The sequence below is a fragment of the Anolis carolinensis genome, chromosome 3 (assembly GCF_035594765.1).
Source record: "Anolis carolinensis isolate JA03-04 chromosome 3, rAnoCar3.1.pri, whole genome shotgun sequence".
Classification (NCBI taxonomy): Eukaryota; Metazoa; Chordata; class Lepidosauria; order Squamata; family Dactyloidae; genus Anolis; species Anolis carolinensis.
Genome location: NC_085843.1, coordinates 7,112,050 through 7,134,366, shown reverse-complemented (window position 1 = coordinate 7,134,366; position 22,317 = coordinate 7,112,050). Strand labels below are relative to the sequence as shown.

General features: G+C 39.6%; 1 protein-coding gene across 9 annotated transcripts in view; it reads left to right on the top strand.

Annotated features, from left to right (window-relative positions):
• The window catches only part of emsy (EMSY transcriptional repressor, BRCA2 interacting), a 48,312-nt gene that overhangs the window by 1,139 nt on the left and 24,856 nt on the right, over nt 1-22,317 (top strand). For 5 of the 9 annotated variants that reach the window (XM_008120749.3, XM_008120747.3, XM_008120748.3 and 2 more), the window contains exons 2-13: nt 9,052-9,160; nt 11,251-11,350; nt 12,647-12,721; nt 13,057-13,238; nt 14,106-14,258; nt 15,243-15,502; nt 16,138-16,432; nt 17,394-17,693; nt 18,233-18,382; nt 18,804-18,977; nt 21,301-21,336; nt 22,002-22,138. In XM_008120749.3, the coding sequence (XP_008118956.1) occupies nt 9,091-9,160; nt 11,251-11,350; nt 12,647-12,721; nt 13,057-13,238; nt 14,106-14,258; nt 15,243-15,502; nt 16,138-16,432; nt 17,394-17,693; nt 18,233-18,382; nt 18,804-18,977; nt 21,301-21,336; nt 22,002-22,138 (1,932 nt within the window). In that variant the 5' untranslated portion in view covers nt 9,052-9,090. Of the gene's footprint in view, nt 1-9,049; nt 9,161-10,250; nt 10,349-11,250; nt 11,351-12,646; nt 12,722-13,056; nt 13,239-14,105; nt 14,259-15,242; nt 15,503-16,137; nt 16,433-17,393; nt 17,694-18,232; nt 18,383-18,803; nt 18,978-21,300; nt 21,337-22,001; nt 22,139-22,317 lie in introns of those variants that run through there. The other 4 variants (XM_008120752.3, XM_008120751.3, XM_008120746.3 and 1 more) reach the window with 2 other exon arrangements.

Genomic DNA, 22,317 nt, shown 5'->3' with positions numbered 1-22,317 from the left:
CTTCTAACACAATAAAAATGGTAAAATAAGACTAATAATAAATAATATAATCCTAAAAATAAGACCTTTTTATCGTGTCAGAAGCGACTTGAGAACATACTGCAAGTCGCTTCTGGTGTAAGAGAATTGGCCGTTCACAGAGACATTGCTCAGGAGATGACTGGTTGTGTTACCATCCTGCTGGAAGGCTTCTCTTATATCCCTGAAGGCTAGAGCTGACAGACGGGAGCTCACCCCATCTTGCGGATTCAAAAAGCCCACCTTCAGGTCAGGAGTTCAGCTGGTACAAGGGTTTAACCCATTGCGCCACTGCAGCCCTTAAAATAATACTGATTGTATATAATACACAATATTATAAATGATATTAAAATGATCATAAAATAAGATGAATGATATATAATAGCACTAATATATAATGAATGATATTTTAATACTGATAATATATGATACACTATTATAATAAAATTATTATTATTATTATTTACGTCATTTCTATCTATACTAATAATATACCGAATAACAAACATTATAAAATGATGATTAGGTAATATATAATAAACAATGTAATAATATTGTTGTAAGATAACATTGATAATATATTTTAGTAATGTAATAATAAAATAATAGTAAAATAACACTAAGAATATATAATAGTAAAATAATATTAATATATTATAAATAATATAATGATAAAATAATATTAAAACAATACAAATAGTATATAAAATCAAGATTATTTTAATCAAATAATGATAAAATAATATTAATATATTATAAATAATATAATGATAAAATAATATTAAAACAATACAAATAGTATATAAAATCAAGATTATTTTAATCAACTAATGATAAAATAATATTAATATATAATAAACAATAATAGTAAAGTAATATTTATATATTAAATGTGTACTATGTAAAATTTTATAATAAAATTTAATGGTAAAAAGGAATACCAATAATATTAAACATATAACTTATAATAATTTTATAATAATAATAAATGTTAATAATTTATTATAAATATGTACTGCATAATAATTTAACAGTAAAAAATCTGTAAAAAATAGTAAAAAATCAAATAATAGTTTATTTGTAATAGTAATATAACTGTAAAGTAATGTTAATAGTATATAGCAAACATATGCTATATAATGTTACTGTTATAATATATAATAGTAGGCCAAAAGCCACAAAAGTATATGCTATGGTATTGTAAATTAAAAACAAGATTCTAAAAGAGTTTACTGTAATTCCTAAATTCTAAGACATACTTTTTCCTATATACGCATCTGTAAAAATGGGGTGTGTCTTAGAATCACAGGTGTATCGTGTTTTTTTTTGTTGGTGGTGGTATTGAAATTAGGTTGCGTCTTCCAATCGATGGCATCTTATAATTGAAGAAATGGGATAAACATTGAAACCCCTTGGTGATATAATAGAATATAAAAATATTCATAAAATATCAATTAAATTAGTAATAATAACCCTGAAATCATAGTTTATAAATATAAATGCTTAAAATAATGACTATGTAATAATAAATACTGTTCTGTACTTGCCTCTCCTCAAGGCTCTATGTAGTTAAAATACCTAAAAAAAAACAGGACCATCAAAATACATATCTTAAAAAGGAGAGAACAAGCATTAAAAAATACTAATAACATGTAAATTAACTGAAATAATAACATTGACTCTCAGTTTTGCATGCCTGTGTTCATTTCACTTCCCTTCCCCTCCTGGCACAAGAAAAAGCAAATCCTCATCTTTTTGGCCTTTGCTGTGAGAAATAGGAAAGCAGAGAGAGATGAAAACATGTCTGCAGAATTGAAGATAATCAATATTTTCATTTATAAATGAAGACAGTCAAATTAGAAATTATGAGTTGTTTCAATATGTCTGGATTAAATAAGAGGTTTTGAACGGATGTTTTAACTACATTAACTGTTTTAATTGCTTGTTTGTGTTGTGTTTTCATGTTGGTTTTCCCTACCTCTACCCCTGAGGAGAGATAATTAAGAAATAATAATAATAATAATAATAATAATGACAATGATAGTATTATCATCATCCAGTCTTTCCACTGATAATGGGGGGTCAAGGCAGCTAACATTTTTAAAACTCTACAAGTTTCAATAATACATGTACATGTACAAATATACAATAAAGGCCATTATGGACTTTGTAAATTAGAACAGCAACATCAACACTTTTTTAATTTAAAAAAAGGCATCCTGGAATTTAGCAATACAAATCCAAATGAATTTCTCTCCTTGCTGCAATATGCTTTGATGTATTTTTTATTGTAAATGGTGACCGAATGAGGTTAATATCAGAACTAGTAGCAACATCATGGTATGAATTTTTATTATGCTTTATTATTTTTTCTTAAAGGGTGGTTTTCCCCACCCTTCTTGGTTTTGTGAAAAGGGGAAAATCTTCCTTCCTTGTTTCTTTAAGTCATTGGATGGTAATGTTGTTCCCCTCCCCTTATTTTTTTTTAGAGAAGGGGAAACCAACCAGCTTCCCTCCCTTCTTCCTTCCTTCCTTCCTTACTTCAGCCATTAGATTTTAACATAGTCCTTCCCTATTTCTTTCCCACCCTTCTTTGTTGACTAATAACAGCCACTCTTTCCAGCCAAGCAATATGTCTTTCTCTTTTCAATTCCTTGTTTTTCTTTTTGGTGAACAGGGAGGTGAAGAGAAAAATTGATATTGTCTCTAACCCCAGATTGGTGGCTGCTACTTCATTATGTATGTGGTTTTATGCTTTTTCAGATTTTACACTTATCTTTATATGTCTGAATTTACAATTTTCCCCTCCTTTCTCCCTCTTCTTCCTCATTTTTTGAGGGGAAGGGAGACAATGGTCGTTTCTTTCCTCCTTTCCCTTCATGATTGGCTAACTATCTCATATTTATGTCTCTGTCTTCACATCTTCCTTGATTTGTTTGAGGAGGGAGGAAGTGGAATGGTGGCAAGATGGAGAAAAATACAGTTTTCTTCATCCTGCCCCAGTTGTTGCCCCCTTATTTCTGCATTTTTCCTCTACTCTCTTTAGATCACTTCCCATCTTGCCCCTTCTTCACATTACCATTTATGTGCACTGCTGGCTGGAAGCCATACTTTTTTTCCATACTCCCAAGATTCCTACCTTTGATTCCCCCCTCTCCTTTTCCGGCCTTCTTTTCTTTTCCGCTCTGCTTTTGTTGGCAGTAGCATTGCATTTCCTTGCTTTTTGGCTATTCCCTCTCTCCTTCACGTCAATCATCTGTCTTCACATCAACTATAATTGTTGCTGTCCTTACCATAAATGACAAAAGGGGAAGCTAAGCTGGTATTCCAAGGGAAGTGAGACTGAAAAATCTTTCTTTTTTTCTCTCTTTTCATAAGCAGTTGAAAGAGTTTCGGTGTTTCATTTATGTAAGGCAGCCAGCATTCAATGTTTCAATCCCTCACAGAGCCAGAGGATTTCATCCAGCACTCGCTTACTTGAATTTCTTGTAAAATAGTCTCTCCCCAAAGTAATAATCCATGAACTGATACCAGTCTACAAGCCACTGGCTAAGGGTCCACATAGGATTTACAGGAATGAAAACAATCACTTGCAGACAGTGGGCACAAATACAGCGCTGGTCACTCACACATTAAGGGGATGGGGAATTGCCAGTGACAGAATTGGAAGAGACCACAAGGGTCTACCAGTCCAACCCCTTCTGCCAGGCAGGAATAGACGGTCAGAGCACTCCCAGCAAATGTCCATCCACCTCTGCTTAAAAACCTCCAGAGAAGGAAACTCTACCACATTACCAGGCAGTATATTTCACTATTAAACAGTTCTTCTAGCAATATTGTTTTCCTTATATGTAAGTGGAATCTATTTTCCCATTCTTCGTTGCTTTGTGTTTTCTTCCCTGGAGCAGCAGAAAAGAAGTTTACTCCCTCCTCAATATGACATTCTTTCATATATTTTGAACATAGTTATCACATTCTCTTCTAACTTTCTCTTCTCCAGGCTAAACATACCCAGCTCCCTAATTTTCCACACCAATGGCACTGGTGAAAAAAAATCATACAGTTAATCTGCCCAAGATTTGGGGCTGTCTGTAACCTGGAGTCAAGTTTTGTATGCACCCAGATTATAATATGTTCCTTTCATTCGTCCCGCCACAGCGTTATTGGCTTACTAAATAGAGATCTACCTAAAATGGAAAGGGGTTGGGGGGGGGGTTCTGGTTTTCAGATGTTATTCAACAAGAGTCCCCATAATGTGTGATTGTTGCCTGCTGGATCCATTCTGAGCAGAATGAAATTAAATTTGGAATGAACCCTGTGAACAGATCAAGTAAGACATATACACAATTGTACAGTTAGGCCCCTTCCACACAGCTGAATAAAATCCCACATTATCTGCTTTAAATTTTGAACTCGGATAACCCATTTCAAAGTGGATATTGTGGGATTTTCTGCCGTGATATTCTGGGTTATGTGACTGTGTGGAAGGGCCCTCTGTTACTTAATTGGTATATGGAGGATGCAGACTAAAATCTATGACTCTCATAATGAAGGGTGCAGTTATTTAATTTTAGATTGTTTTTATCTCCATTTTGGTACTGTTTTGTTTTTACTTTGAAAGTTAACTTTAAAGAGACATACTGTATACTAAAAGGTCCTTACTTTTTCTGCATGAATGGTCTTTTGACTTTCTTTTCATGTGTTAAAAGGATGGTTTTGGTAATGAGAAAGTTTATATTAAGTGCTATTGTTTAATTAGTTAAAATAAAACTGTCTATTTGAAAGAAAACCCTTAACTGGTTGATAAGCAAATTTGCTGCTTAGCATTTCCCAGTCCTTTGATTTTCTGCAGTTAACTGTTTTGCAGAGCCAAATCTAGAATCTTTATCCATGCCCTGCAGGCCTCACAACTGCACTTCCACATTGCACAACGTTTTAAGAGTGTGCCCTTGCCCAAGTCAAATCACGCTATGGCTGCTATAATGTATGGCTGTGGGCGTGTGTGTGTATTCTGGCAACAAGACATTTAAGATGGAAATGTCAGTAGTCTTTCAACTGGGTTGTTGTATGTCTTTCGGGCTGTGTGGCCATGTTCCAGAAGCATTCTCTCCTGACGTTTCGCCCACATCTATGGCAGGCATCCTCAGAGGTTGTGAGGTATGGAGAAAACTAAGCAAAGAGGTTAATATATATCTGTGGAAAGTCTAGGGTGAGAGAGGTCAGTGTGAATGTGTAGTTAATCACTTAAATTAGCATTGAAAAGCTTATCTGCTGTCTTCTTCCTGCCTCTGGGGCATCCTTTGTTTAGAGTCGTTAACTGCCCTTGGTTGATTCATGTCTGGAAACCCTCTGTTTTCAGAGTATTGCTTTTTATTTACTGTTCTGATTTTTGAGTTTTGTAATACTGGTAGCCAGATTTTGTTCATTTTCATGGTTTCTTCCTTTCTGTTGAAGTTGTCCACATGCTTGTGGATTTCAATGGCTTCTCTGTGTAGTCTGACATGATAGTTGTTAGAATGGTCCAGCATTTTTGTGTTCTCAAATAGTATTCTGTGTCCAGGCTGGTTCATCAAATGCTCTGCTATGGCTGATTTCTCTGGTTGAATTAGTCTGCAGTGCCTTTCATGTTCTTTGACTCTTGTTTGGGCGCTGCGTCAGGAGAGAATGCTTCTGGAACATGGCCACACAGCCCGAAAGACATACAACAACCCTGTGATCCCGGCCATGAAAGCCTTCGACAACACAGTCTTTCAACTGTTTTAATGGTGATATAGTTGGGCAGGTTGGAGCTTGAATCTTGCAGTAAATGGAACATCGTGATTCAAGCTTTGACTTATAAAACAAGATGTTGTGGATGTGCATTTACAATTTATATTGCTACGGGGCTGCTGGATGCAGGGCTGGTAATGATGCAATCTGCATACATTATGCATTGGCCATATTTGCATTTTTGCTTGCAACTGGAAGAGGTAAAAAATAGTTGAGGGCACCTGCTCCCTCAATATCCTGTTTATCAACACACACATTTGACATTGCCCTCATACCTGAAGTCACTGCATCAAATGTGCTGTTGCTGTGTCTCTTCAAGTTGTGTCTGATCATAAGATAAACCCTAACAGGGATTTTTAGAAAGAGTTACTAGAACAAGCTTGCCATTGCCTTCCTCTGAATCTGAAAGAGTCTGACCTGCTCAGGTCACCCAATGAGTTTCCATGGTTGACTGAAGATTTGAACCCTAGTTTCCCAGAAACCTAGTCCAAACTCAAACACATTCACTCTAATATCATCTGTAGATTTATATGTTTCCCCCTCCTGATCTAGAGTCAGCCCTAAGGCACCTCTTCAGGTCCTGTTGAAACACTGGATGGTCAGGCAGCAATTTCTATCCCAAGCTCATTCTTTCCTAGAGAGATGTGTGCTTGCATTCAGTTATCATCATAAGATTTATATTCTCTAGAATGAACAAAAGAAGGAGCACGTTCCATGCACCATAACCATAATGCCATTTAAAAACTGCCTCTCCTCTCTCCTAGTTGCTGTGTGAGCTTTATGTTTTTTAATTTCCCTTTTGAGAAGCTTTTATAGCTACTCAGCCTTCTCTCCCAGGGAATCCTGAGCTAAAAGATCTCTTAAATATTGCTTGGACTGGTTTTTATATTTGGTTAATGTTGCTGGCTGTAAAGTATGGATGGCTTGGAATTTCATTTCTTAATTGGTTCAGAATTGAGTTCTGTTTGAGAGCAACTCCTGTTTCAATTCCAATAAATGAATGCATTGACTATTGGGCCTTTTTTCTTTACCAACCAAATGGCCACTTCTGTATTTTCCCCTTAAGTACAAGGAGGAAGATGATACACAAACTTTTAACTATTCAGACCAGAAATTAAATTTTATGTGGTATAATAAATCTAATGAAGTTTAGTGCCTAAAGTCGCCACATTGAATGTGATATTGAAAGATAAGTAGGGTTAAGCCATGGTTAGTGCTTGAATTTGAGGCTGCTATGGAAACCCAGGTGCTATAGACTATATTTCAGAAGAAGAAGCTGGTAAAACCATTTGTAGGTATTCCTTGTTTAGGAAAGACCTATAACATTCATACGTTGACAGACAACTTGAAGCACTTATATGCGTTCACAGTAAAGAGTTGCATGTCTCCTTTTCCTTATGCAAAAACACAAGGGAAGAAAAGATGTACTCTGCACAAATAATTTTTTGTGCCAAAGTGTTGGGCTATTTTCTCGCACCTCATGTATGTTCCTGACCTGTTGGAATCTGTCTCATGCAAAACATGTTTGTTTGTTTGTTTGTTTTTGCAAAGGGTTTTTTTTTGGGGGGGGGGGCAAAAAGCCTAACATGTGAAAGGTAATTGTAAAAAAAAATGTGCAAAAAGCTATTGTAATCTTGCCTTTGGAAGAGAAACATCTGAAATGATTTATTCTTTCATGCAAGAATAAAATGAGTAAAGAGTTCAATCATCATCTAAGGGGCTAAAATGAAACTCTATCCATTTTCTGCACACTATATCTACATGTTACCTTTTCCCTCTATATTTGCCTTTTCCCTAAGCTTAAAAAAGCCCTATACCTCCTTTGGATCATTTGTGTTCTTCTTTTTTCTGTTTTTCCTGGGCATGCAATATCATTTTACATTTTTTAAAGGTGTGACCAATTCAAAGCTGATCAGTTTATATGTCAAGATAGAATATTTTTACTTCAGTATGTATCACTTTATACTTACATCGCACTGCATTAGATCTTAAAAATATTGTCTTTAAAAAAACATGAAAACGGTGGGTGTGCCATCACAAATTCCTTGAGTAAAGGGTAGTATATATGTCATCATTATCTTGATAGCAACAATCTAATTTTGGAGGGCCAGTGCAAGCCATAGTTGGCTAATTGCTTGGCTGTATTGTTAAACCATGGTTTGATGAAACCAGTTTCATTGGAGGGAAGAGACAATGTGGAATCATAAAATCATAGAATAGTAGAGTTGGAAGAGACCTCATGGGCCATCCAGTCTGCCAAGAAGCAGGAAATCGCATTCAAAGCCTGAGGTTTGCTTACATGGATTAACTAATCTATATACTGGAATATATAAATGTAATGTTTGTTTTACTATGGAGTAAACAACAAACCACTGAACCAAATCACATCAAATTTGGCCACAAAAGACATAGTCATCCAAAATATGTCTTTCAATAAAAAACCGTAGAAAAATAGTCCAAATTACAGAGGAGGAGAAAGAGCCTTTCTTGCCCTAACTGCCAGTTAGAAAGGTAGGCTCCACTGCCTTTACCCCCCCCCCCCCCCGCTGCCTTTAAGTCCCGCCCCCTTAATATGCTAGCAACTCCCTCAGCCAAAATGGCACCCAGGGCACAGGCAGAGTGCACTTAGGCCTGATCCACACTGCCTATAAAATACAGATTATCCAATTTGAACTGGATTATATGGCAGTGTAAACTCAAGGTCTTTCCATGCAGCTATATTACTCATTTATAATCTTATTTTCCACATATGAGAAGTTGAAATGTGCAGTGTTGATGGCTAGTCTTCAATATTGATGCAATTGAAAGATGCATGGCATAGTAGAATCCTTCTAGTCTCAATCATTCCCCAAAACAATTCCTAATTCCAGATTTTAACATTGCAGAGCCACAATAGGACATTTGGTATCCTCCAGAAGTTTTGAACTGCAACTCAGATCAGACCTACTCAGTGATGGTGGCATTTACAATCTGACAACATCTGACAAGTCACAGATTGCCTGTCTCTGACAAAATTATCTTTCTTGATAACAGTCTCTGTCTTGGGTGTGCTCCGTTTGTCCATAGTCCTCTTCCTTCCTTCCGTTCACAGCATAACATCATGCATCGGGGCTTTAATAACGAATGGTTTTGAAAAAGCTCACAGCTATGGTTTAGTTATATGAGCAGTGCATGTGGTTGTTACTGCTCCAATGCTTAAGTGTTCAAAAGAGTCTACAATGGAAATCTTCCCTCACACTCTCTGCTTGTGTATTGTGTTTGCAGGGAGCCTGAGCTCTGTGGGAGCACATCAGTGGAGGAAGGATGCCTGTCGTGTGGCCGACCCTTCTGGATCTCAGCAGGGATGAATGCAAAAGGGTCCTTCGTAAACTGGGTATGTTTACCCAGGGGAACCTGCTGGGCAAGAGTCTTTGCTCTTTGGAATCTGCTTGAGACCATTGGCCCATGAATGCTCTGATTCTGCTGACTGACTGGCAGTAATGTTGGGCCATGGTTTCAGGCAGAATTCTTTCCTTACCTTTCAAGTACAGTAAAACCTCCATATCCACATATTATTATCTATGGTTTCATTTCCCCACTATGAGAAGTGGTCCAGCCCCCCCCCCCCAATGCCCAATCAGTATTTAATTAAAATAAAGTTGACATGGAAGTAATACAAGCAAAGAAATAACTTATGGGCACTAGCAAAATAAAAATTCTGTGCTGTTCAAATTGATATTCATTAGAAAATAATGAAAAATGAGGAAATTGAATGCTGTGCTTTTTTTGTCTTCTGTTCTTAGAGGTTTTTTTTTTTTTGCAATGTATTTAGGTTGGGAGTTACTGTATAGTGTGCTGTATATGCTGTTAATAGTCTCTCTAGCCCTGATCTCAAAGTTCTTGTTTTTGTATACTGTACAGAGAGAAATGATTGGGTTCATCTGTTCAGTATTTAAAGGAGCAAGATTTAGTTTGACATTTGCTGATTGCAATAAAATATTGTAAATGCTATGATACCATGCAGTATGGTATATCTGAACATTGTGTTTGTTCATAAAATGATATTCCAAACTTTTTATTTGGACTGTCTACATGCATTTTTGACCACAGGCTATTGTTAAAGGTGTTATCAGCTATACTAACTTTGGATTGCAAATAAAGGACTTCCATTGTGCATGTGGCAGGGCTCAGATTGTATTGTAATAGGTTGTCTGTGGTTTGTTCTTCTCCACACTTGCATGTCATGGACTCCACTTTGTAGCCCCATTTCTTAAGGTTGGCTCTGCATCTCATGGTGCCAGAGCACAGTCTATTCAATACCTTCCAAGTCACCTAGTCTTTTGTGTGCCCAGGAGGGAGACTCTCATTCAGTATCAGCCATGGGTTGACATTCCGGTTTTAGCCTGCCACTTTTGGACTCTTGCTTGCTCAGGTGTTCCTATAAGTATCTCTGCAGATCTTATAAAACTATTTCTTGTTTTAAGGGATTGGCGTGCTGACTGATATCCAAACAGGGGATGGTTCGGAGATTTCACTGCCTTGGTCCTTTCGTTGCTGGTTGCTACTTCCCAGCGGATGTCAGGTGGTGCAATGGTGGCTAGACAGTATATTTTCTCCAGTGGTGTGGGGCGTAGACATCCTGTGGTAATGCGGCATGTTCAGGGTGATAACAGTGATCTTTACGCAAACTGCCTCTGGGCATGTGTATAAAAGATCTGTGTCTTGAAGATTAATTTGGAGTGTTTTTTGACCTGTCATTGTAACAAGAATAATTTCGATTAACAGTTGTGCCAAATCCTGGAACCCCAGTTGCCAGGTACCTTTTAAAGTGCTGGTTGCTGAGCATTCTCTATTCCTCATGTGTTGGGTTAGAGAAGACCTTTATAACCCAGAAGTCTCAAGGGATGATGGAATAAATCTCCCAAGAGGACTGGCTGGAGAAGTGCCGAAATCTATGGCAGCATTGAGTAAGCCACTGGCAACTTCCCGTAAGGGTTAGTAATCCTACTGCTTTGGGATGACCATTACAGTTGCATTTAGTACAGCACTGTGTCTGGTTGATCACTTCCAGATGTGGCTGACTTGAAAGGGAAGATGCCAAGCCAATGACTCTAACAGAGGAAAAATAAGCTGCCTCCTCTGGACTTGTACTAGGAAAGCATTATCACTGTGTGATGACAAAGCACATGCTTTGCAAGCAGAAGGTCCCAGATTCTAATCTCTATTGAAAAGATTCCAGTAGCAGATCACAGAAGTATAGAGTTGGAAGAGTCGCCCAAGGCCATCCTTCCCTCTTCTTCACAAAGGAAGACATGGTCAAAGCACTCCCAACCAATGGCCATTCAGCTCTTTTTAAAAGCCTCCAAAGAAGCATATCCCATCATGCTCTGAGGTAGCAGATTCCACCATCACTTAGATTTTTTTTTCTTCCCCAGTGATATTCTTAGTTTCAACCTTTTCTTTATTTTTCCTCTCTTTTTATAGAATTGGAGGCCTATGCTGGGGTTATCAGTGCCTTGCGAGCACAGGGGGATCTTACAAAGGAGAAGAAAGACCTCCTTGGAGAACTCTCCAAAGTACTTAGGTAAATCAGTCTTCTTGTACTGGTCAACAGCACACCCCATTCCTTCTGCAATGAAGCAAAATTAGGAATGCCTAAAATCTAATCTGGTTAAATGTCAGTGTAAGGGGGTTGTTTGTAGCTGCAGTGAGTCATGTTCTGAATTGCTTTCTTAGCGTTAAAAGAGCTATAATAATAGCTTAAAATTAAAAACATAGATCTCAATGAGAAAAAAAAAGTTGGTTGATTACACTTGCTGTTTTTCATTGGAAGTTCAGTGGTTGTCTTCCAGTAGTAATTAGTGAGAGAGATTTCACCACAACAGCCATGAGCCTCTTCCTTTGTTATAGCTACCTTGAATCCCCATGGGGAGAAAGGAGGGGTATAAATAAAGATAAATAATAATAATGCATTTTGTCTGCGACAAAAAACTGGTGGGATCACAAGCCTTAAAAAGTTACACAAAATGAACACATCAAGCTACTCTGGGACTTCTGAATTCAGACTGACAGAACTTTGGAGCACAATACTTCTGACCTCATGATTGTGGGGAAAAAAAACAAAGTATGGATTGTCGATGTTGCAATCTCAGATGACTGCAGAATTGAGGCGAAGCAACTGGAAAAGCTCACACGAAATGAGCATATGAAGATAGAACTGCAAAGATTCTGACACAAGCCAGTAAAAGGTGGTCCCAGTGGTAATCGGCACATTGGGTGTAGTGCCTAAAGACCATAGTTTCCACTTAAAAACAATAGGCGCTGACAGAATTACCATCTGTTAGCTGCAAAAGGCCACCCTACTCGGATCTGCACGCATTATTTGCTGATAAATCACACAGTCCTAGACACTTGCGAAGTGTCTGACATGTGATTGAATACAAAAGCCAGCATATTGATCTTGTTTGCTGTGTAACTAACCTTGTTGTGTATCAATAATAATAATAGTAATAGTAATAGATGCAGTTGCAAACTTTGATAGGTCAAAAAATTGCATTATTTTTGTTATATCCTACCTTTAAGGTAAAATACTTAGAGGGACAGCTTACCCAACATCTCCATATTAATAACATGAAATCCCTTAAATGGAAACAAAGCTGCAAAAAATGCAGCATCAAACAAATACACATGGATCTTGACCAGGAGTGTAATCCCACCTTCCAATTGTTCTTGTACTATATATAAGTCAGAACATCTCTATCCAGTGTTGCCAGTAATGTCTTTGCTTCTGGTAGATTTATTTTGAAGTTTGGATCTCAAAAAAAAGTTTTACTATAGAAGCTCATATTTCTTTGTCTGATGGGTTGGCATTATTCAACAGTATTTCAACTGAAAGGCATCGAGCTGAAGTTCGGAGGGCAGTCAACGATGAACGACTCACGACAATTGCACATAAGTAAGTCAGAGGTCTTATTAAAGCCTTTAAAGCTGTGTCATACTTTCATCACAGCATGGTCATTTTTAATGTTTCAGGCTTATAGCTTATACACATATAACACAGAGGGTGAAGTATTTGATCTTATACTCATGAAATTCAGATGCAAGTGATGAAGATCACCAGGTCACTTCGGCACAGTCAATGTCTTTTAGCTGCCAGAGTTGTAAAGAAACAAAGAGAATAAGTGGAGAGAACCATGGGTGTGACCCATTGAAATTCTTGAAGGAATAATAGAAGAACAACAAAGAAGCAAAAACTAGGCACTAAAAGGATGTATCTTTCTCTCTCCTTAGTATGTCTGGTCCGAACAGCTCTTCTGAATGGTCTATCGAAGGACGTCGGCTGGTCCCTCTGATGCCACGGCTGGTTCCCCAGACAGCTTTCACGGTTACGGCAAATGCGGTTGCCAATGCAGCTCTCCAACACAATGCCTCTCTCCCTTCCCCTGCTGAAACTGCAAGCAAGGAAGGTGAGGGTATGTTGGCCTCTTTTTGGATATTTGGGGATTGGCGAGTGCTGGTTAAAATATGCAAAAGGGACACTGATTAAGCCTTCAGCGAAGAATGGCAATATTGCAACATTCCAGGTATTATAATAGAATCTAAAGTTGTAAGGAAATGTAGGGGCATGCAGTTCATCTCTGTGTTGTTTTCTCACAGTGATTCCTGTGTGGGATAGAATGGGAAATCCCTGGACCCATCTCCACTGACCATTTGTTTGCAGTGGCTACACATAAACTCTCACAAAACTGAAAGAAAGCCCATAGTGTGTATCTGTTCTCTATAGTTTATGTAATCTCCATGCAGGTCTCAAACAGGTTCCAGGATTTCCTGTATAATCTTCTCCACAGAGAAAGCATTTTCTTCCATTCTGGTTTGAAATGGCATTCGGTGATCAATGTAGATGGGGCCCCAGGCACTTTCTTAAAGTGGGGAGATAACAAGGTGAGCCTCAGCAGTGGGGCATGAGCTATGGTAGAGTCTTGGTTTGCTTCAAATGAAAATGAGGTTTGACTTCTCTGAAAAGATTGTAAACAATAGTAAGGTGTGTGTGAGAGTAATCTATATTAGACCTGCATCCTAAGTTTCTCTTTCATTGTCTCTCTGGTGTTGAATGAATGCAAAGAAATATGTACACACAGTGTTGGATTTCAAATCAAGTTGTTAAAGAGGAGACCCATGACTTTTAAGTTGTTCGAAGTGTGAAACCTATGAGACAAAGGTGAGCCTTCCCAGGTGTTGTTGGACTGCAGCTCTTGTCAGCCCTAACCAACATAGCTATTACATCCAAACCCTTTCATTCTCAGTTAATGCAGCAGGTTCTGTATTCTCTTTCTCTGCAGTGGTGGTTTGCTATTCCTACACAAGTACCACTTCGACCCCGACGTCCACCCCAGTCCCAAGCGGTAGTGTTGCCACAGTGAAGTCCCCCAGACCCGCCAGTCCAGCATCTAATGTTGTTGTCCTGCCAAGTGGAAGTGCCGTTTATGTCAAAAGTAAGTATCATGGGGAAAATTGTGTTTGGAGACCAGGCTCTGAAGGACCAGAACATTGCAGTCAGTGGTGTTGTTAGTTTGGAATAACTTTATAACTTATGTTCTCATTTTGAAAGGTTCCTTGCATTAACTCTTGCACAAAAGTGAAGGAACACTGTAAATAGAATGATGTATTCAAAAGAGACGCTGCATTTGAGCAATGAGTAAAAGGAACTCTGGAAACAAAATAAGTGTTTTTTCCCCCTTTTCAGAAGAATTGAGTTACATAGTAAAGGTAAGGAACCATCTCCTTCTCTTAGTAGAGTGGTGAAAAGTGAGAGCGTATTCTGCCCCAGGAGAATCTGCTGTTGTGTTAATTCAGGCCTTTTTGAATGCATGAGTGGGAAAATATCGGTGGCTCCTTGAGTCTTCCCTTGAAAGGAACACCAGGAGAGTAAAGAGGATCAGTCCTTTTTTTAATTTCTCCCAGGACAGATTAATCTCTTGCCTTTCCCTACTCAGAGAAGGAAATGGGCTCTTTTTTATATATAAGAGTTAAGATATAGTACCTACACTGACCATAGGTAAGTCAGCATAGGGTTTTTTGTGCCAATTTTAAACTGTTTTTAGACATATATTTCAATCTTGTGTGGTTTCCACCTGCAAATGGAACTAACTGCTACCTGGTTCATTCTGCATTGAATAATTAACGGAAGGCATTCACGCAAGGAACCGTAGTGTCCTCATTTCAGTTTTGGACTAGGAGTTATGGAGACGGGGATTCAAATCTCTACTTGGGTCTGAAACCCTCAGTTGAGTAGTAATTTCTCAGCTTGGGAGGAAGATAATGGAAAACATTTTTAAAATGGATCTTGCAGTGGGTTTCAAGGTCAATGTATTTGAAAAAAAGCAGCACAGAAGAACTGCATTAGGGCAGCACAGCAGTGACTTTTTCCAAAGGTGATGCATTTGTGTGGCAACACTAACCTCTGTGTCCCATCGCAGGCGTGAGCTGCTCAGATGACGATGAGAAGCCCCGCAAGAGGCGCCGCACCAACTCCTCAAGCTCCTCTCCTGTCCTCCTGAAAGAGGTCCCGAAGGCTGCTACACCTGTCACCAAGACCATCACAGTGCCTGTCAGTGGCAGCCCCAAGATGAGCAGCATCATGCAGAGCATTGCCAATTCCTTGCCGCCCCACATGTCCCCTGTGAAGATCACTTTCACAAAACCATCGACACAGACAACCAACACAACCACCCAGAAGGTTGGTTTATGTGAGGATTGCTTCCATTGTACTCTCTTGTACAGCTGAGCTCTTCCGCTTTCTGTAAATTGTTAAGATAAAAGGTTGTGTGTCTTGATATTGAGGAGACTGGCAGTGGTGATATTTGAGGGATTTTGACTATGGGTGGCCATAGGTTTCTCCCTGCTACTCTGGGAATTTGTTTATTTATGCTTATGTCATGTTGTCTCCCGGTTTGGGGTCCGAGGGGGCTCACAACACATTACTTTTGTGGTGTGGTCTTCTATTGGCAATTGAATGTTTTGCTAATATTGGAAACTGCCCCGAGTCCTCTGGGGGAGATAGGGCAGGTTATAAATAAAGTATTATTATTATTATTATTATTATTATTATTATTATTATTATTATTAATAAAACAAAATGCAGCTGAAAGAGCGGCATCATATGGGACTAGCTATGTGATTGTGCTGCAGCAAAACAACTTGGAAATAAGAGCAGTGCTTCATGAGTCAGCATTGTCCTCATTCGGGTTGTGTGAATAGTTGTGGTCCATTTTGGAGCTGGTCCTTGGAAACAGGGACAAGGCTGGTGTGGTATTGAGCACTACTGCAATCCCCAAGTGTGATGAACAAATGCTTTTATTATTCATTTTTCAGGTAATCATTGTAACCACCTCTCCCAGTTCAACCTTTGTCCCCAACATCCTCTCCAAGTCCCACAACTATGCTGCTGTCACCAAACTTGTCCCCACATCTGTCATCACTTCAACCACCCAGAAGCAGCCCGTGGTCATAACGGCTTCCCAGTCATCTCTGGTTAGCAGCAGCACCAATACCACTACCAGCGCCGCCACTGGGACCTGCTCTACCCCTTCCTCCACTCCCAGCACAGTGGCCGTGACCACTGTAGTATCTGCAACGCCATCGGTGGTTATGTCCACAGTAGCACAGGGTGAGTTGTCAGCTGTTCATTCCTGCATGGCAGAATGGGGTTGAACTGAATGACCTTTGCGGTCTTCCAGCTGAAAGGCCACATATTTACATCATCACCTCTGGAAGGCCTTTAATTTTATAGAGTATGGCTCTTTGTGATCATAAGAGCCATACTCTGTTAAATCAAAGGTCTTCCATAGATGATGATGTAAATATGTGTCCTTTCAATATAATTGAACTGATTATCCATCATTTCATAATTTTAATGCATTTTTGTTGATTAGATTTTTATGTTAGTGGGATTGACTTAGATATGTTGTGTCTATTTACTTCGTTAACTTTTGGATTAGCTATCATATGTTCATATTGACGCATTTTGTTTATTGTTTGATTCTGATTTGTTTATTTATATTATTTTATGGCATTGAATGTTTGCCACCTTTTGTTTGTAAACCGCTCTGAATCCCCTCAGGGTGATAGGGCGGGTTATAAATAAAGTTTATTTATTTATTATTTACTTATCCCAAACCATTGGCAAAGGCAACAAATTCTCCATCCCTACTTTTGACAGGAGATGCTAGATTTCGGTGTTGTTATAGCTTGCACTGTCCCTCTTTCTGGGCATTCCTTCAGATTCGGTAACACAGATGGTAAACTGTTGGTACTGTTTGTTGTTGGATAAGAAACCCCCCTTCTCAATATGTTAACCTACAGCTTCCACAATTCTTCACTATTGACCTTGATGGATAGGCATTGATGGGAATTGTAGTAGGTGACCTAGAAGTTCTCCATCATCTATACAGGAGAACATTGTATGCAGAATTTCTAGGCTTTGTGTGATGTACTTCATACTGACTGCTGATCCAGTAGTTAACAGGAGTCTGTTGGGAAGATGTAATGGGCAGCAACATGTTTGATGAGTGTTGAAGCAAACTGATTTGCGGACAGCACTAAGTCTCCTCCTGGTTTCTCCCTTTCAGGTGTCTGCACATCGGCTATCAAAGTGGCATCGGCTCGGCTTCCTTCCCCCAAGAGCCTGGTGGCCACACCAACCCAGATATTAGCACAGTTTCCCAGGCAACAGCAGCAGCAAGCACAGCCGCAGCCGTCCCCTAAACAACAGCTACAGCAGCAGGCTCAGCAGCAGCTACCTCCAGCCTCACCTGCCGCACAGCCGCAGCCCCCGACCCCTCTGCAGCAGCAGCCACAGCCCTCAACCCCACAGCAGTCTCCCCTCCCGCCAGGCATTAAGCCCACCATCCAGATCAAGCAAGAATCAGGTAGTTCTAAATTAATAGTTGAAAAGGCTGAGCTCAATGGTGGGGAAGTGCAGGGCACGATAGCCGTCAATAGGACGAACAGATCGGTAATAGATTTAGGATGGACTGACAAGATTGTTACTGTATGTCATATATCATTTAGAAATCCTCCTGTCAGAAGTTGTGATTGTGGCCCCTTGCTTAAATGGCCTGGCAAAAAGGTTATGTCTCATTTTCTCATGGGAAAATAAAACCTTTAGTTGATTGGTGACAGAGAAGAAGGTTTGCTTTTTTTCATTTCCATGATTGTAGGATTTCAGAACTAGGGGCCAGAGAGATCTTCTTGATGACATGGGTGCACAGTTTCATCCATTTTGAGAAGCACATGTTGTTGCATTATGATTCCTGGAAAAAGATTGTGTTTTTTATAGGTGGAAGAATGTGAGTTTGGATTATAGGTAAAAACCGTTATGGTCCTTTTACTACATAGACCTGGGAGTAGAGGAGACTTTCTCCTACTACTTTAAAACATGGATCTCTGTTGGAACTTTCTTTCCTAGGTGTCAAAATAATAACCCAGCAAGTTCAGCCCAGCAAAATCCTGCCCAAGCCCGTCACGGCGACCTTGCCCAGCAGTAGCAATTCACCTATTATGGTGGTGAGCAGTAATGGGACCATCATGACAACCAAACTGGTTACAGCCCCTGCTGGTAAGTGCCTTTTCCCTGTTGCTGTAAGATATTAGAGGTCATGAAACATAGGAACTCCCCCCTTGATCTGCTTGAATTCCTTACTAGATTTTTTAATGGATAACCTCAGAGTATGTGCCCACCCCTGAACTGCAATCCAAATTCTGCTGAGTTAGCAAGATGAAGAGGAGGTTCATATCTTTTCTTCTAGAGTGCAGGGATTTTATGTGTTACTTGCTTGTTACCACTTGACATTTGCAGCTACTGGCTGTAGAAATTGAGTTTGCCAAAACACTGTGCTTTGTGCATTCTCTCTGACATATATACTGCCTGAATTGCTGTTTAATGATACATTTTGCTGATGTTCCACTGATGATTTGTTCCACAGGTGTTCTGTTATTTGTTCCACTGAGGTCTGTTCTCTTTTCCTCTCCTCCACCAGGGACCCAGGCGACCTACACTCGTCCAACTGTCAGCCCATCCATCGGGACGCGCATGACAGGCACTCCAGGGGCTGCCACTTATGTGAAAACCACCAGCGGCAGCATTATCACAGTCGTCCCCAAGTCCCTGGCCACACTGGGAGGCAAAATCATCAGTAGCAACATAGTTTCTGGTAGGTAGACACTTCATTTTGTCTCAAAAACAACTAGTACAGTAAAAGGTGGTTGAATGCATGGCTCTTGTTCTGCTGTCCACTGCTGCTCCCATTCCATTACTCTAGGGATGCTAGTTAACTAGTTCTTCAGATATTAAACCATAAGTCTTAGCAATTGTAGATTGCTAGCAGGTCCAACAGTAAGAGTGCATGGAGTTGCAATTCAACATGGCTAATAATAATAACAATAACAACAACTTTATTCTTGTATCCCACCACCATCTCCCTGAAGGGACTCAGGGTGGCTTACACAAGGCGCAGGTGCCTAAAAAGCAGAATATGAAATAAAACACAATATAAACACAATTGAATAAAACATATAAGCATGTAAGCAACAACATAAAACTCAGAATAAAACAGCACTCGTCCGTCAATGGTGGTAGCTAATGTAAACATGACCAGGCTGTGAACAATGGGGCAAGGGAATGAGAATAAGTGCAGAGCCGTAACCATGGGACAAGGGCATTGGATACCCTCCTTTTCAATTTGTTGACAGTTTGAAACAGGAATCTACAGCCAGCCCTCTGCATTTGTGGGTTTAACCTTTATGGTTCTGATTATTCGTGAATTTTATTAATACATTCTCTTAAATTTTCCAGCATGATTCTATAGTCATCTTCTGGTGGACATTGGGCATATCTGGAGGACTTAAATATGCCTAGAGATAATACTTGTCTAAGAATTTCTAGAACCTCTAGTATGTTTCTGTGGCCAACTTTTAACAGGTTGACCATAGAGTCACTTCCTAGAGAAGTGTTCTCTCAAGTAAAACTAACACCTTTTCTAAAATTTGCAGTTTTCCCATTTTTGCAATGGACCTTGCACTCCTAACTCCTGCAGAAGTGGAGTGCATACTGTATATATAAATGTTCCAACCTGGTATGGGAGGATTACAAAAGCAGTAGAGAAAGATAGTTGGTTTAGATGGATAAGAGACTAAGCTATGAACTGGAATGTCCTTGGTTCAAACCCCCTTTTTGTCTTAGTGCCTGATCTCCCTTTGCAGCCTGATGGATGATCATACTTGCCTACTTTATAAGACTGCCATAAATGATAGGCAGATAAAGTAGCCCTAAGACCACGGGCAACCCAAGGCTGCTTTTGTGGATCCAGCCTCTTCAGACACATTTTTTTCAAGCAAAGAAGGAGGATGAATTTGCTCTTCTGGAATTCTCCAGGAGGAACAGATCAACTCTGTTCTGCTTTTTGGACTGTTTGGGGGTCTGCAAAGCATTTTTTTGTTGTTAGTGTACTCCCTGGAGAGTATCATGGCCAGAAAATTTATTCTGGCTTCCACATCAGTTATCTACCCCAGTTCAGAGAAAAGAGAGACAGGGTCTACAAGCCTGAGGTCTCTGGTTGTTTGTTCCAGTAACAACAAACCATTATGTGCCACACGGATTTACTCATTGCGGGCATTTTAGTGGTCACAGTGAGATCAAGAAGAGATTTGATTAATATAGTATTTCTAGAAATTTCTATGTCCTCCAGTATAACTCTATGGCCAACTTTCACCAGGCATTGACCATAGAATCACCTTCAAGGACCTAGATTACTGGTTCCCAACCTTTGGGCCTCCGGGTATTTTGGACTTCAACTCCCAGAAATCCCAGCCAGCTTATCATCTGTTAGGAACTGTGGGAGCTGAAGTCCAAAATACCTGGAGGCCCAAAGGTTGGGAACCACTGACCTAGAGATTCATGGAGAGGTGCTTTCTCATGTAAAGAACAAATTTATTTTATTTATCTGTGGTTTTTACACTTTCTGGGGTGTCCTGTGCCCCTATAAAATGAGACTCCAAGAATTTCCAATGGGCACTAAATGATGCACAATGGCCTGATACATGGACTCACTCCTCTTTTCTTGCACTTGTGGCTATGACAGCCCCCCCTCCCCCAATGCTTATGCTGCAATAGTCCATGATAACGCATGCCTGCTAAGTCATTTGGCTGTGTGATGGCAAGGGGTAATGGTTTGAAAGTATGGATAAAATCTGGGACTATATTGCAGGAGTGTGGGATTGCAACCATGGACTCCATACAATGGGAATGGCCAAGTTGAGGATGTAGAGATACTAGTGAATGTCTTTGTAGTGATAAAATGCACAGAGGGGATATGAAATCCATTTTTATAGTTGAAAGAAAGTGAATGCTGATGGTGTATCCTATTTTTGTGCCCAAAAAGCCCCTTTCCCTCCCAAAACAAAAGCTGGCAGCTTGCCAAGCGTGTTCCAATGTTTGTAAGACCAAGTGGTTTTATTTTTGCTTTCTTTTTTTTAAAGGTAACTCCTTGATGAAGACATATTTTCAACAAAAAGGTATCCAAAACTTGCAATCCTCTCTAACCCCCTTTATATGACTTCTCCCCACAAGTGTTGCAGGATCTACTCACCCTCCCTCCCTCCCTTCCACACAATTATGCTTTTGCTGATGTCGTTTTTCTCTGAAGGCTAATTTGTCCCAGACAGATGCCTTGAGCCCATATGGGGAGAAAGGCAGGATAAAAACAAATAAATGACCACATGACCTATAAGTTGAATCTCAGCTTGGCTAAGGAGAAAGGGGCCACCTTGTATTGAAATTCAGTAGTCCCCTTTTCCTCCTGGTTACAGATTAATTTGTTTTATTCTATGTCCAGAGGCCTAACAATCTCCCCTGATCCCAAGGTCTTTATGCTCTTTTGCTGTTCCCCTTTAAATGTAAGGCACTAGTAATCTTCAAGGAATTGGCTGCTATCCTTGTGCAAAGAAGTTCTTGTGAAGCTTGCTTGCCTCCCTATGTCTTGAAGAACACTTGCGCATCACTTCTTGTGCATGGAGAATTTTATTGGTGTCCAGTGTTCTCCTGTGCCCCTAAATTGTGCCCGGATGGGTGGTATTTGAGAATAGGATGGCAAAGTGGGATCTACAAATGGAGTGCAACCTTGCTTTTCTTTCTGATCACATCTCCTTTCCTTCTCTTTCCTTCCCTTTCTCTAAACAAGGAACCACAACCAAAATTACAACAATCCCCGTGACGTCCAAACCCAATGTGATAGTCGTGCAGAAGACGACCGGAAAAGGCACCACCATTCAAGGACTTCCGGGAAAAAACGTGGTCACAACATTGCTAAATGCAGGGGTAAGCGATGAGAGAATCAAGATGATTTTGTGGGTCTTGGGGACATGGCATGTGATTGGCTGAAACATTAGATTGAGTCCTGCTCTGGGAGAAAATTAGCATTTAGCTTAAACAAAGTAAATAGATAAATAAATAAATTTGGGCAGCAAAATGGGCAGAGGTATTAAAAGCAAACACTT